General features: G+C 42.5%; 1 protein-coding gene across 3 annotated transcripts in view; it reads left to right on the top strand.

The window, feature by feature from the left end:
• ZC3H12C (zinc finger CCCH-type containing 12C) overlaps positions 1-16,448 on the top strand; it is a 46,765-nt gene extending 30,317 nt beyond the window's left edge. For all 3 annotated transcript variants that reach the window (XM_065049109.1, XM_021286280.2, XM_021286279.2), the window contains exons 3-6: positions 3,549-3,688; positions 7,381-7,615; positions 8,535-8,641; positions 9,386-16,448. In XM_065049109.1, the coding sequence (XP_064905181.1) occupies positions 3,549-3,688; positions 7,381-7,615; positions 8,535-8,641; positions 9,386-10,782 (1,879 nt within the window). In that variant the 3' untranslated portion in view covers positions 10,783-16,448. The remainder of the gene's footprint in view (positions 1-3,548; positions 3,689-7,380; positions 7,616-8,534; positions 8,642-9,385) is intronic.

The following is a 16,448-nucleotide window of genomic DNA, read 5'->3' on the forward strand; positions in this document are numbered from 1 at the left end:
GTTGTCGAGGGGAGATGTAATTAGACTTGCCATGACTGGAAATACCATTGGCCGTTTTTTCTATGCATGTGTGCTTGTGCATTTTAAATGTGACATACAAGTGTGTGGTTTGGTTTCCCATTCCTGGGAAGTAATGAAATACGCAAAGATGCCACTCTTTTAGCCAAACAAGCATAAGAATAATTGTATAATACAAAACAATGCCTAGAAAAAATATTGCTATGTACTTTTTTATAGTGTTATTACAGTGTAATTGTAATAGTGTATTACGTGATGTTGCTGTACAAAAGAAGGAATGTATTATTGCAGAGGGCTATTCCCATAGTTAAACAGAATATTAAGATACATCGATGACTTGCTCCTGCCAGTGTTTCTAGTATAGCCCTGTAGGCAATGAAGATGGACTTAAAACCCTGTGGTAGCTAAAATCTACAAACTTGATTATTATAGCTGGCAACAATTGCATGATCTTGGTATTCGGTTATGTTTTCAGGTCCTGTCTTCCAGCATCATTAGAAGAGGAAGTAGGACAGTTCCTCACTTACACACAGATAATGGTAGTGGGCTCTTTTTTTCCCCTTCTTTTTTTCTTTTTTTTTTTTTTCTTTTGTTGGGGCCCTGTGACCTTCAACGCAGCCTCTGCTGAGGACGATGCTTTGGGAGAGGTGTTGGCCATGACTCACTCTCTCTCAACACCTAGATACAGGTGAATGTGTACACCACCTCCCTCACAGGCTTCTGGAACCTGAACACTGTTTCAAAATTTTTCTCACTTTTACCATGTCACTTCTTTCATGGCACAGTTACTCAGGCTCCCTCAGACTACCAAGGAACGTACAGCAGTGCTATGTTTTAGAAAGCTGGAAATAGTAGGTACTACTAAGAAAAAAAAGTTTTAAAATAACTTTCTGGTGTTTTTATTTACCTCAAAACATGCAAGTAGGAGAAACTTTCAGGATCCCTGTCTCTGTCCGTCATCATATTGTCCACAAATCACTCCATGGTGAAAGAACTGTCTTTTACCTTTATGGAGAGCAGATTGTGGCATACGTGCTACACAGGATGAGTCAGCCTGGTGAAAGATAACGGCTTGCTGCCATGCCCCTGTGTTTCTTCTGCTACATAGAGTGGTGGGCTTGGGAGAGACCCCAGAGAAGTCACTCTTCTTCTCCTGGGCACAGAGTACCCAGACTGGCCTCAGAGGAGCCGTCTGACTTCTTTTGCAAAGTGTGTGGTGAGCAGATTACCAAATCCACGGGCAGAATGTCCCATTGATCAGTTAGAATGTGTTTTTTTAACATATTGCTTTACTGTTCCTTATGCTAGTCAAGGACTTTTCTGTCCTTGCTCAGTGGGACTATGGTGGATCAGCTGTGGCTGGTACCCGAGCACCCACCCAGTTGAGTGCTTGCTCCCTCCACCAGCAGAACAGGAGAGAAAACAGGAGGAACAGGAGGAAGAAAACTCATGGATCAAACTAATGACAGAGAAATCACTCACCAATACTCTTGCCTGCCAAACAGACTCAACTTGAGGAGAATGGAATGGAATGGAATGGAATGGAATGGAATGGAATGGAATGGAATGGAATGGAATGGAATGGAATAGAATAGAATAGAATAGAATAGAATAGAATAGAATAGAATAGAATAGAATAGAATAGAATAGAATAGAATAGAATAGATTTCTATTGGAAGGTTAACATAAATATTTAATTACTGATTCAGAAAATAGGTAACAGAGAAGAAAAACATTAGAACACTTAGGGGGAAAAACATCTGTCCTTTCCTTTTCCCAGACTCACTTCACCCAGACAATTATCCTCCCCATCATCGTGGCTGCAGGTGCCACAGTCCCTTCAGAGAGGCAGTGAATGGCACCAGGTGTTGGGGTCATAGAATCATTTTGGTTGGAAGAGGCACTCAAGATCATCAAGTCCAGCCATTAATCTAACACTGCCCTGTGACAGGAGGAGCATTTCTTTCCTCCCGATCTCTTCACAGAAAGAGAAATTCCAACTTTTTCAAACAAACAAGGTTTATTATGGGGGCTGCATCTGGAAGCGAATCAATGACAGCCAAATCAGTTTTACAGGAATGAGAGTCAGAAGTTACCCAAGGGACGCACAGCAAGGCCACTGTGGGCAAAGCTGGGCAATGAGCTGAGCCACCAATGGGCCCTGCAGAAACCTTAAGAACCACAGTACCAATACAGGACCACCAGCTTACAAAACCCCAGAGCACACTGAACTTTCATTTACCAAATATCTTTCAACTCCTCCTGTGGAAGAGGCAGAGAAAAGCAGGCAATATCTTGTTTCAAAGCAGTTTTATTTATTTTTTCCTTCCTTAAGGCCAACAATATTAGTGAAAGATCATTTTTTCCTGCTTCGGTTTTTCTTTGGTTAGGACATGGCGGTTTCTCTCTGCTATTCCTTCCTGTCATGCTTTTCTTCCCTTTCTCCACAGGCCGTGGTGTCTCTGGGGTGTTACCTGCTCCTCATGGGCACCTCCTCCTCCTCTGACTTTGGTGGTCCCTCATTCCCTTCTTCTCTGCTATGGAGCCAGCTGGACCTAAGCATGCCCAGCATGGGGCAGCCCCTGACCCTGCAGCCCCCTGCTACCAAAACTTTTCCATCAACACCCTATGGTTGATTGCTGTCCTCTATTTTAATTGCCTTCTATATATTGAAGATTTTTTTTTCTTGAACAGACTGCCTTTTTTCTCCATATTAACTAAATGCACTTCCTTCAGCCTCGTCCCATAGGTCTTGTTTGACTTTGTTTTGCATTCTTTCCAGTTCCTCTGTGTATTTGTAATATGTCATGCCTGAAACTGGATGTAGAAGTTGGCTGAAGATTCATCTGCCTTTAGAAAATGACATAATTGTGTTTCTTGCCTTACCTCAGACAATTATTACTCAACAGATGCACATCTTTTGTTTTGCTTGTGTCTGATGGGTTTCTGCTGAATACACAATTAATTTCTCCTTCTGAAGTGCAGTACTAAGCAAATTCATGTTGATTTTGGACAGTCTCTCCAGTTTGCCTGATCTGTCCTGCAGAGTGCCTTCCCCCCCTTGGGCTTGGAGTCCTTCTCTCTCTTTCCCTGCTCAGATGGGACATCACAAAGCTCCTGCAGTGGGGATCTGCTGTCTTTTGCCCTGCCACCACACACACCAGTGCTCCATACTCATCCATGGCATTTCCTAAACACGTTGAACTCTTCCCTCATCAGATCTCCATGGTGCCTGTTAAACACTGTAGTTTTGGTTGGGTTATGAGTGTTTTTAATGCTCTCTGCTTATATTTTTCCTTACTTGTTGAAACTGTGTACAGGTGTTAAAATGTTCAGCAGATGTGGTATCCCTCTTCCACACCATTTTGCAAGTGATGGCAATGTTCGGGCAAGGCTCAGGCTGACTCCCAGCTGCCTTTAGCATGGTGCAAGTGAAGAGGGTGGCTTTGGGATACGTGTTTCTCTGTGTTCTGTTTACTGTCATATAATAAGCAAAGTCATATAAAAAGGAATTTTAATGTGTGTTTCAGCCATGGGAACAAAGAAGTATTTTCTTGTCGAGGAATCAAGTTGGCAGTAGATTGGTTTTTGGAAAGAGGCCACAAGGATGTTACAGTGTTTGTACCAGCATGGAGGAAAGAACAGTCGAGACCTGACGCTCTTATCGCAGGTAAGCTCTGTTCCACCTTTGCTGTTTTGTTTGATACTTGGCACATCATAAATGTTACTACTCAAATGAAAAAATATTTAGAAATGAAAGACTATAATAGGAAGTATATTTGGTGTAGTAACTTCATTGCGATCTTCAGGAAGGAAAAAGAAAGCAGTGCCTTCTCCAAGTCCTCCATTTCTGCTCACCGGATAAATGTTCCATTAATGTTGCTGCTTATTTCTTGAAGAATGTAATTGCCATTTTTTAAATCTGTTATGCCTATGTAGCATTAGCAGTGAAGGGATTTGAAGTTAGTGATTCACTGGGTAGTCCTGTGTGTGGTGAGTAGATTCTGCCAGGCTGGCGTGTGCACCCGTCACCTGCGGTGAGTCACTGCCTGTGCTTGGGGTTACGGGAATTATGCTGGCAGAAAAGGAACAGTTCCCCTTTTCATCATTACTATTAACAAGTGAGATAGCTTTTGAAAATCTTCATTTTGAACCTGTTTATCTAGGAAAAAAAAAATGATGAAGACATTTATTTCTTGATCAAACCACTTGATTCTGTGTGAAGACTGGAGAGTCGTCCTTCCTGTTTGCCGCCAGTCTTGTGGAATACATTGTGCTGATACTCCGTTTCCAGAGATAGGCACCTGAAATATGTGTCCACCTGGTATTTTTAGAAAGTTGTAGATTACTAATGTTAAGGTGGTTTTAGACTGTCAGTACTTGTGAGAATCATAGAATTATAGAATGCCCTGAGTTGGAAGGGACCCACAAGGATCATGGAGTCCAACTCCTGTCCCTGCACATGACAACCCCACAGTTCACACCATGTGTCTGAGGGTGTTGTCCAGTCTCTTCTTGAACACTGTCAGGCTTGGGGCTGTGACACCTCCCTGGGAAGCCTGTTCCAGTGCTCCAGCACCCTCTGGGGGAAGAACCTCTTCCTAATGTCCAACCTGAACCTCCCCTGGCACATCTTCCTGCCATTTCCTCGGGTTCTGTCATTGGTCACTAAAGAGAAGAGTTTGGCGCCTCCCCCTCCTCCTCCCCTTGTGAGGAAGCTGTAGCCACAATGAGGTCTCCCCTCAGTCTCCTCTTCTCCAGGCTGAACAAACCAAGTGACTTTAGCTGCTCCTCATAAAGCTTCCCCTCCAAACCCTTCACTAACTTTGTGTCCCTCTTCTGGACACTCTCCAGTACCTTTATATTCTTTTTATCCTGTGTCACCCAGCACTGCACACAGTGCTCCAGGTGAGGCTGCACCAGTGCAGAGCAGAGCGGGACAATCACCTCCCTGCCCGGCTGGCAATGCTGTGCTGGATGCGCCCAGGACATGGGTGGCCTCTTGGCTGCCAGGGCACTGTTGGCTCATGTTCAACTTGGCATCGACCAGAACCCCCAGGACCCTCTCTGCAGAGCTGCTTTCCAGTGTCTCATCCCCCAGTCCGTGTGTACAACCAGGGTTGCCATGTCCCAGGTGCAAAATCCAGCACTCACTCTTGTTGAACTTCATACGATTGGTGATTGTCCAGTTCTCCAATTTGTCCAGATCCCTCTGCAGGGCCTCTCTGCCCTCCAGAGTGTCAACAGCTCCCCGAGTTTTGTGTCATCAGCAAACTTACTAAGCTGCTTGAATCAAACAACACCTTCGTCTTTCTTATTATTACCTGCCAATCATCACACGGCAAATTTTTTTATGCTTCATTAATGAGGAAAAAAAATCACTTTCCATCACACTCTTATTCATTGTTTACCACATGGCAGGGTGGAGGTGTGTGAATACAAAAAGACTGGATTTCATTTTAAATCTTCTGCTTCTTCTACTAAGCAGATAAATGCTTGTATCAAATATATTGCGTATATGTAATATTAATGATGTATTTCTTCCTGTTGGAGTCTTTTTTTTTTTCCCTAGACGGAAGATGTTCCCTGTCAAGTTTCTTGTGCTACAAAACAGTTGAGTAATTTGAGATCTAAACCATTATTAAGACCTGTGACTCATATTCACTGCATAACCATCTTCTGCTGTTTTAGATGTTGCCTAGCTTTGTGTTTATTTTTCTTTCGTAGCTTGTCTGCTCTGAGAAGAGTGACAGCTAGGAGAATCAACACAAGGGGTCTGTGCTTCAGTGCTAGGTGCACTGGTGCTACATCCATAATCTTAGTTCAGACCAACCTCTTTAGGCCATCTTTCAAAGCTCCTCAGGATCACCAGGTCCCACACAGAGAATCACAGAATGGTTGGGGTTGGGAGAGACCTCTGGAGTTCATCTAGTCCAACCCACCTGCTAAAGCAGGTTCACCAGAGCAGATCACACAGGAATGTGTCCAGGTGGGTTTGAATGTCTCCAGAGAAGGAGACTCCACAGCCTCTCTGGGCAGCCCGTTCCAGTGCTCTGGTACCCTCAAAGTAAAGAAGTTGTCCCTCATATTCAGGTGGAACCTCCTGTGCTTCAGTCTGTGCCCATTGCTCTTTATCCTATCGTTGGGCACCACTGAAAGGAGTCTGGTGCATCCTCTTGACACCCGCCCTTGAGATATTTATAAACATTGATGAGATCCCCTCTCAGCCTTCTCTTCTTCAGGCTGAACAGACACAGCTCTCTCAGCCTTTCCTTGTAAGCAAGATGCTTTAGACCCTTAATCATCTTTGTAGCCTGCTGCTGGACTCCCTTCAGTAATTCCTTGTCTTTCTTGAACTGGGGAGCCCAGAACTTGACACACTAATGCTTTTGGATAGGTGATTTACAGACTGTGTAAGATAAGAAGGAATTAGGTAAAATGTTAAAGTTATTTTGCAGGGTTAAAGATAAATCTGTTTGGATTTGCTAAGACTTTGTATGTAAAACTGTAAACCCTTCAAGGAGAGATATGTTCTGAACTATTACCGGAAGTAAAATAAAATTAAACAAACCCCGCCACAAATTTTTTCTTTGTTATAAGATGACATTAGGCATCTTTTTAGGGGGTGCTGCTAGCATTAGGTGTTTGAAAGGGTCACAGACACGGTTCCTAGGGACATGGTTTAGTGCTAGAGTTAGGTTGTGGTCAAACTCGATGATCTGGAGGGTCTCTTCCAACCAGAATGATTCGGTGATTTGTGAAGAGCCGGAGTGTTTGGACAGAATGTGGATTTTCTAGTCCTTATAGGTACTAGCAGTAACCTCTTCTCTTGATGGGCAGAAACTTTCATCCCATTAATGTGAGCTCCTGGAATTACTTAAAAGTCTGTTTCTTGCTGGGTACCACAAAAGGGTCTATCTTTACCAAGGAGCTCAGTTATGGGAAGTGCTTGGCTGTGCTAGAGTATAGCCCTTCTATTTGCCGAAACATAAGATTGAAGATTTTTCTTTCTCCCCCTTGTCAACCAGAGGAATTTTTCACAGTCATTTTGAGATGCGGTGTTTCTTTTAACCACAGCAACATGAACAAAGTCCCCTGTGATGGTCTTGGAGAAATTGTATGGTGAAGGAGGTTTCAGTGTGGTTTGGGTTTTTCTGTTTTTTTTTAAAGTGTTGCCAATTGACTGCCGACTGTAACTTCAAATACTGTGTAACAGACACTTTCTGCTGGACTGTAACCGTTTAAGACATGCTTAGTCCTAAATGCTTGGGTTTTCTTCCTCAAGTCTAATGTTTTTGGAGATAAAACAAACATCTTTTACTTTCCTTTATTTTTCTAACTGTTGATTCCTATTCCTTGTAGATCAAGAAATCTTGCGTAAATTAGAAAAGGAGAAGATTCTTGTGTTCACACCATCCCGCCGGGTGCAAGGGAGAAGGGTGGTGTGCTACGATGACCGATTTATTGTGAAGTTGGCCTTTGAGTCAGATGGCATCATTGTTTCTAATGATAACTACAGGGATCTAGCTAATGAAAAGCCTGAATGGAAGAAGTTCATAGATGAACGCTTGCTGATGTATTCATTTGTTAATGACAAGTGAGTCATTCTGTCTTTATATGTGCCACTAAAATAATTGAGGAAAGGACAGTTTGAACACTTGTATGAATTTCTTACCTTACACCCAAATTATTAGGTACATGTAGGAAAACAAGAGGAATAGTTGATGATAGATTTGGTCTTCTGATTAAAAATACTTGAACTCTGTCTTTTGGTAGAGCTTTTTTATAACAATGTCTTTGTATCTTTTTAGGCTATTTCTTCCCCTTTTGGTGTATGCCAATGGATATACTATATTAGATGTGTGCTATGGTATAATATTCCAGTTCTTCTGATATACTGAGCCAGCATTTTTGAGTGCCTGTGGTTAGACTCCTAAATCTTAAAGTCCTAGAAAAACTCATTTTGGAATGAACCTCAGGAGGTCTCTAGTTCAGCTATCTGCTTAGATCCATCTGTGGTACCTTCATACCCTGGCATACAGATTAGCTGCAGTTACTGCTGGTGGCTTCTTGCACTGGGAGGAACTCAGTACTCTGCCAAGCAGGCACTTGTATTTGGGTGCCTAAGTACTGATCCAAGAATCCTGCACAATGAGCACAGTTTTGCAAAGTTAGTTGTGGCATTTTATGAATTCGCTGCCTGTATTGCTGCCCTTACTTTGGTTTGGGGAGGGGTTGTGTGCAGCCTGGCTTTGCCACAGAGCAGCCAGCTGAGCTGGACTGAAGGTCTCTGAAGCAGACGAGGGGTGTCCACACAGTCTGTTTCCAGGACTCACCTCTCAGGCAGTGCCTGCAGCAGAAAGGTGGCCTTTCAAAAGAGCTCTCAAAGTTCCCAGGCTTAAAAATACCAGCATGGCAGGTTATGGCGTAGGACACAGGCATGAGGTTCTTGGTCATTGCATGAAGAATATGAAAAGGCTTGTTTGCCTCCATAATTTATTTTTTTTTCTTTATAGATTTATGCCTCCTGATGATCCTCTTGGCCGCCATGGTCCCAGTCTGGACAATTTTCTTAGGAAGAAGCCTATTGTGCCAGAACATAAGAAGCAACCGTGTCCATATGGTAATTTGGTTTAATTTGTTGAGTTTCTGTACTGCTGGGACTGGGGACCAAGCTCCCGCTTTATTTTAACACTGCCAAAAATAAAAGCTTTTTGACAGAGGTAGAGTCTTCACCTGAGAAAGTTTGAAATGCTGAGCTGATGGTGGAAACTTAAGTGATTTTTTCACATTTTATTTAGAGAATATTTCTATCTACTAGTTGAACTAAAGGATCAACTATATTAACCATTTGTAGGAATAGATCCGAAACAGCACCTAAATTCTGCAAGCTCCAGAAAGCCCTTTTCTAATGTGATTTGGTCATAAGACATTTAAGTTTTCTTCCAGAAAATCAATTGAGCTGACGTTAGCTGCTGAGCATCCCCACAGGCACAAAACCTTCTTGACTGAACTGAAACCTGCTGGTCTTATGACTCTGTGGGACTTTCCTGTTAAGTTTTCTGCCTGTGTGTCTCCTTGGCCCAAGACAGCAGGTGTCTACAGACACCCTGACAGTGTCATGTTCAGCTCAAAATGTGGCTGATAGTGTTGGTTTGCATTCCTGGAGCACTATATGCAGCACACTACCACTGCCTCTTTTTCCCCACAATAAGAGGAGATCTTAGATCTCACTCTGTGTTGCACAAAACCATTTGCAAGGTTTTTCAAATCGTCAGTAAAAATTTAAAGGAGGAGCATTTCCGTTGTTTGATTATTAACAGATTTTCATTGAAGCTTTTTTATCTGATTACGTTTGTATTAACAGGGAAGAAATGTACCTATGGACACAAATGCAAATACTATCATCCAGAAAGAGGAAATCAGCCTCAGCGATCTGTAGCTGATGAACTTCGTGCCATGTCTAGAAGCACAGCTGCCAAAACCACAAGTGAAGGAGGACTCGTAAAAAGCAATAGCGTTCCCTGTAGCACTAAAAGTGACAGCACTTCTGAGCTGAAGCGTGCTGCGCCAAAGAGGCAATCGGATCCTAGTATAAGGACTCAAGTCTATCAAGACTTGGAGGAAAAGCTTCCCACCAAAAACAAGTTGGAAACCAGGTCTGTACCTTCTTTAGTTAGTATACCATGTTCCCCTGCTGCAAAACCCCAAAGTACTGCACCTTTAACTAACGGCCTTCCATCCGGAGTTCACTTCCCACCTCAGGATCAAAGACCACAGGGACAGTATCCTACAGTGATGATGGCAACCAAAAATCACGGAACGCCAATGCCTTATGACCAGTATCCAAAATGTGAGTCACCTGTGGATGCAGGGTATTACTCTATGCTGAGTGCATATTCAAATCTCAGTATATCTGGTCCACGTAGTCCTGAAAGGTGCTTCTCCTTGGACACGGACTATAGGATTAGCTCTGTAGCTTCCGACTGCAGCAGCGAAGGGAGCGTTAGCTGTGGCAGCAGTGATTCCTACGTGGGTTACAGCGACCGCTCTTACGTGAGTTCGCCTGACCCACAGCTGGAGGAGAACTTGAAGTGCCAACACATGCACCCCCATGGCCGCCTTAACACTCAGCCCTTCCTACAGAGCTACCACGAGCCTCTCACACGAGTGCAAAGCTATAGTCACGAAGAACCAAAGCATCACCACAAACCTCCCGTTCCATACATGGCTGTGCATCTACAGCATCCAACAGTCGGTGCTCGCTCTAGTTGTCCGAACGACTACTCTACATCTCAGAGTTCGTCACATTCAAAGACCATGCATCTGGGGAGAGCCCTCGTGTCCACGAGAATAGACAGCATTTCAGACTCACGTTTGTATGATAATTCTCCGTTAAGACACAGAAAGCCTTATTCTGGCCAAGATGGGCTTGGAAGTTGGGACAGGCAGAGCTACGGGATGGATGCGTACGGCTTCCGCCAGACCTACTCCTTGCCCAGTAACCCCACGCAGCCGTGTTACGAGCAGTTTGCCTTCCAAAGCTTACCTGAACAGCAGGACCAGACTTGGCGCGTACCTTACTGTGGAATCCCTCAAGACCTTCCAAGGCACCCAGACACCCGGGAGAAGGTTTACATTAACCTCTGCAACATCTTCCCCCCCGATCTTGTGAGGATCGTCATGAAGAAGAACCCTCACGTGACGGACGCTCAGCAGCTCGCTGCAGCCATCTTGGTGGAAAAATCTCAGCTGGGTTATTGAGAGATGATGCATCTTTGTGGTGTCGAGTAGTTTTCAGCTCAGCTCTGACGCTGAGGGAGGTTTGCTACAATAGCATTTGGGATCTCCTTCTCGGCAAGGAGGTTATATAGTAATCCATTTATGTGAAATACTGTATCATGGAGTCTGTATGTATAGCCCCATGCATCAGAAGTACCAGATATGTTTTGTGTTCTAGTTTGAAAAATTTTAAATGGCTATTTTCGCAGCTGGAGAATGTTCCAGTTTAAATTAATATATATACATATATATATATATATATATATGAAAAACCTGTGGTCTCTGGTTATAATCTTTGGTGCATCAGGGGTTTATATGCAGCACTTTCTATCCTTATTACATGTTGTTGGGATTTTTGTTTCCGTTTTTTGACTTGCTGGATGTTTGTCCTTGGGCTGTGTGGTATTAAAACAACCTGCAGAAAGAGGATTTTGCTACTTCTGGCAGGCAATTTTCAAGCCAAGTTTTTGAACTTTTTACAACAGCGTAAGTATGTTTTTGTTTGTTTGTTTGTTTTTGTGAGCTTTTTTGTGCTATAATCATCTATTTATAGGAAACAAAGATTTACTACAGCACTGACTTCATTTTTTTTTTAACAAATAATTAGGTTACCAGTTAACAGTGAAATGGGTAACAATATATTGGTAATGTACAGTATGGCACTTTTCATGGCTTTCTTTGATTTGTTTAAGTAGTTACATGTTTTGTTGATGCAGTTTATCAGTAAGATCAGATGCAGTCAGAGGAAAAACAAAATATATATTTTTTTTACTAATTTATGGACAAGGTAAAAGCCTTATTGCCTGATTTTGAAAGGTGCTGAGAATTTACAGCCCCCTTTTGGAGCAAGCAGGAGCTGCAGACTCTCAGAACCTCCCCAAACCAGGCCACCCTGTTTCAGTTCCCGTGTTGTTACCCAGCTCTGTGTGTTTCTGGTCAGTAGAAGGGGGCCTGAAATCGCAGGGTCTCGTTTAGTTGTTTTGTGTGTTTTTAATTTGTATTGCTGCACAAGTGTACTGCATAAAATACGCTTTTCATAAAGTATTTACCTGTTTTTAAATGAATTTAATTATCTCAATGCAAGTTTTGTATTTAAGATACTGTTTGATTTTTCTTGCTATTTATCAAGGCTGGCCTGAAAAGGTTTTGTGTGTTGAGGATATGCAACATTTATTAACTGCACTATGGTAATGATATTGTAGCTCAAAATAATAACTTAAACCTTTTTCTTTTGATTCTGTTTGGGTTGGAGAGGGAGGGTTGCGAGGAGAGAAGATACCGTAGGTGTTCCTGATAGTAGTTTTTGGCCTGTTGCGTCGTGTAGGCCCAATTCTTGCCACAAATAGTGTAGTTTTAGAAACAGACAAACCAAGTCTGTTTTAGTATTAGTAAGGGATATTTCTGGTTTTAAGTCATGGGTTTTACTAGCACTTCGTAAGCTTTTATATATAAATATATATATAAAATAGAAATAGATTTTGCAATTGATGTCAGATGTATTTATGTGACATAGTTGCCAACAGTTTTAGGTTTTCATCCATTGTAACGATGTTCAGTGTTACAAAAAAAATCACTAGCTTACACTACTACTGCTGATAATTTTGGTACGCTTGCTGGAATTTAAAGTAAGGCCCTGAAGAACCAGAAAGTACCTTTTACTGTTGATACAAATTGTATCTTTTTAACTGAGAACTATTTTGATTTGTAGATTAAATAGAAACACAAACGTGTAACTAGTCTTTTGGGCAACATTTTATCCCTTATTTAAAAAATTAGAGATTTCAGGCATAGAACAGGTTTAGGCAAGTAAAGGTAGATATTTATTTAGGTGTCTGTCTCAATTTCACACGTTAAAAAGAAAAAAAAAAAGCAAGTATTGGCATCTTCTTCCTTCTAAAATCTTTGTAGTGGGAACTCACTAAAATAAAGGTAAAATGCTGCCTGAAAAATGATGTCCAAGCACCTTTGAATACGAAGACGTTTTCACTACTTGTGCGACACCGTGTGTTGCAACGAGTAGGGTTTGGGTATACAGTAAATGCTTCTAAAGAGCATTGTGCTTATAGACACATCCAATAATCTGAACCATGTTCAGCAAACCGATTCGGGAGGTGGTGCTCATGTGGGTCCCGCTGCAGATGTGCTGCGGGATCTGTCACCTGTCCCTGCGGCAGCGCCGGGGGACTCGGCGCCGCTGTCCTGTCTGGCTGTTCAGGGAGAGGACTTCTTCATCCGTGGCAACAGTTTTTCCCTGGATTTGGTTGGTCGCCATCCGTAGAGCGTGTTTTAATGTAGAGATCGATGCAGTGCTGACGCTGAGGTTTGAACTGGGAAGTGGGTCTCATCTTAGTTGTACACTGAGATTTTTTGAAATTGAATTACACTTAAGTACTACACCATAGTGTAGATGCAGCTGTTTTAATAATGCAATTATTATATTTGTGTTTTTAATGGGTTTCTACATTTATTTTTTATGTAGGAATTTACTTCTGCCAAAAGTTGAATTCCTTTAAGCATGAACAGAAACATGTGTATGTAGTAGAGGCGTTTGGTCTTTTTCCGTATCGCGTGAGCATCAGAACGCTCCCTGCTGTGTACATGGAGCGGTCTGGGCTCAGCCACGGTGTTAAAACGGTGCGAGGAGACGCGTGGGACTGTGTGCTCTCAGTATTGGTTGCCTCCGGGGGGGGTTCAATGCAGTATTGAACCCCTGGAAGTGTGTGGATTGCTAGAGAATTCCTGTAATAGGTTCTGTGCTTTGTGCTCAGGCACTGAAAATGCTTTAAAAGTATAAGAAAAGGAGTAATCGGATGGTTTTTAATGTTGTGCAATGATGTGCTAGTTCCCCTTAGACTCTCTTATGTTGGGTAAAGCAGATTTGCTGTGGACAAGGTATTGGCCTTGATATTTCCTTGGTTTTTGCTGTGATAATAATGAGGAGTTGCCTGTGAACTCCTCCACAAAGAAGACACCAGTCTATGTATTTAACAGCCTTTAGGAAGGACACCAGTAATAAACATGAAGCAATGATACTGGTAAGATACTACATTTGTCAATGCAATTGCATTGATGCAAATAAATGAACTGTAACATCCCGTGTTACTTAAACAGTGAAGGTGGTTCAGTGATCCCTCCCCAGCTGAATGCTGCAACTGCAGTGAAGGATTAAGCACCTTCAGGTTAGACCTGTCCCACCACGCGAAGAGGGCAACACTCTCCCTTGTCTTCAGTACTTGAGAGCTATTTTGATACTTAGCAGAAACTCCATATTTTTAGATACAATCCCAAGCTATTATATCAGTAATAGTACATAGATACTCAGTATTTTGAATGCACATTTACATGAGGCATCTGCCCACGACTGTTTTGTATACAACGTGTTGCCAATATTTAGAGTTTTAAACCTAACTTTGAGGTAAATATGCCCAGGCTGTGACAGTATTAATAGCTTTGTTGTCTCTTTTTTTTTTTTTAATATAAGTATGTGTGCGTATATGTCTACATATATACACACTCACATGCACTTGGCAAGTGGGTTTAAGCCTACTGCTAATAATCCGAGGTAAGATCATATCTTTTCAGGTGTCCTTATTTTCTGTGGTGTGTCTGAATCGTAGCTCGGTCCCCCGCTGCAGAATAGCTGTGGGGAGAGCCGGCAGCCCGCTGTGTTGTGTGACACCCCAAAAAGGAGTCGCGCGGGCCAGCGCAGCGCTGGAAGGGGACTTGTGCAGCCGTGCAGCCTATGGGCTCTGGCTGATCTTCTGCTGTGGAAGTCGTAGCTAGTGGTGGACGCTTTTCCAAGAGTATCAAAGCTGTCGGTGCAACCCTGAGTACCTCACTGGGCACAGAAAGCTGGGGGCGTTTGCCCCGGCGCGGTGAGCACCAGAGGAGTAAAAGCCTTGGGTGAGAGCTGCTGCAGCATCGGGCTGCGCTGAGACTGCCAAACATTCATCGGTTTTCAGCTGATGGTTTGACCAAGGTGTTTGCAATGTCTAAGGCTTGAAAAATGAAACACAATGTTTTCGTACTCTCTGGAGCATTTAGAAAAATACCCAACTGACTTTTCATTGCTACTGAAAATTTAAAATACTGTGCAATTAAAGATACCATTTTTTAAAATAAAAATAATGTAGAAATTATTTATTTTGATTTACAGTGTGACTCTTGCTAATTTATTCCTTGCATTATAAGGCTGTGGTGGAGTGCTGTTTATATTTTTTATTTATCATAGGAACTAAAACTGCTGAGAATAAAAACCAATAGATTTAAACTTCAAACAACAACAGAAAAACGCTATGGCCTTCTTTTGTTTTTTTATACAAGGGCTGAGGTTTTATAAATGTCATATCATGCATTTTATATACTTTGTACGTTTTAGAGAAGTGCAGTTTAAGAATTTTGTTCAAATTGAGTATGTATGTGCACATTGTTTAGACTAACCATGTAACTAACCCTCAAATCACCCGTGTTATTGTTCCAGCTAACCTTTTGCTAGGTAACATCAGAGACATTCAGACTTCATCTTTAGATGTTCTAGAATACATTTCATTGAGGTTTCATCAGAAACTGGTCACCAAATGGCACGTGAAATGCCTGTTTGTGTGTGACTCACCCGCTGTGCGCTGGGTTTCCCTGGCGGGGCACTGGGTGTAACGGCACCATCAATACGGTGTGGTGTTCATAGATACAAGTATGCTTTAAATAGCGTCCCAGCTTCCATTTTCAGGTTTTAAAGGGTTGTCACAACCCGTGCTTGCAATGTTTATTCCTCTGTCTACCTTCTAAGCTAAATGATGGCAATAGTTCTCATCTCCTCTCTCAGGTGTAATGGCCGCTGGAGGGCCCGGTCTCCGAGTGCTCACACATTGACCCGGCTCGGGCACAGGTTACTTCTGTGCGCTGATTCCAGTGGCGCTAGAGGAGACCCGAGTTAAACCGGGCCTGTGTGTAAGCGCGGGAGGAGCGGGGGCTTGAGGAGCACATCTGGAGCACAGCTGGGGAGCCGCCTGCACCCACTCAGAGCCGAGATCTCGCTGGTGCTGACAGGCCGTTCAGCCGGGATCGCAGTTTGTGGCTGTTGGGAACGCTCCAAACCAAATCTCTGGAGATGTTTAAGCACATCAAAGGTGTAACAACCTTCTCTTCACCTTATAAAACAAAAACCTCACTGCTTTTTTTAAGCTGACTTGTTCTTTCGCTCTCAGATGAAGTCTCATTTACCAAGTTAGGTTGGCTGGTTGGTTACTTTTTTGTTTATCTGAACAACATTCTCGATGGAACTGATGTTTAAAAACTGTTTTACCAGCATATTACAGAACATGCTGCCAGGAAACAGAAATGCAGATACAGCAGCAATAATTGCGTTGTGTAGTTCATTTCCCCGTCATTATCTCTGTACTTGTGTTGACTAGATGAGATTTTTAATATTGTCCTGAAGTCCACTCCAGCAAAAAAAATGCGTTAAAAATAATGTTTGGACTATTTGATAAAGCAATTGTCATACTGGCTCTTTGTTCCTTCACTGGTTACTCTGTATGATTTCTGTGATGTGACTATTCACATCTTAAAACTACCTTCTAAACCATACAGAAAAAAATGTACATGGATTCTGCTTTTAGAGAAGAAAATAAAGATTCATTTTCCTCGTT

The sequence above is a fragment of the Columba livia genome, chromosome 1, assembly GCF_036013475.1.
Source record: "Columba livia isolate bColLiv1 breed racing homer chromosome 1, bColLiv1.pat.W.v2, whole genome shotgun sequence".
Lineage (NCBI taxonomy): Eukaryota > Metazoa > Chordata > Aves > Columbiformes > Columbidae > Columba > Columba livia.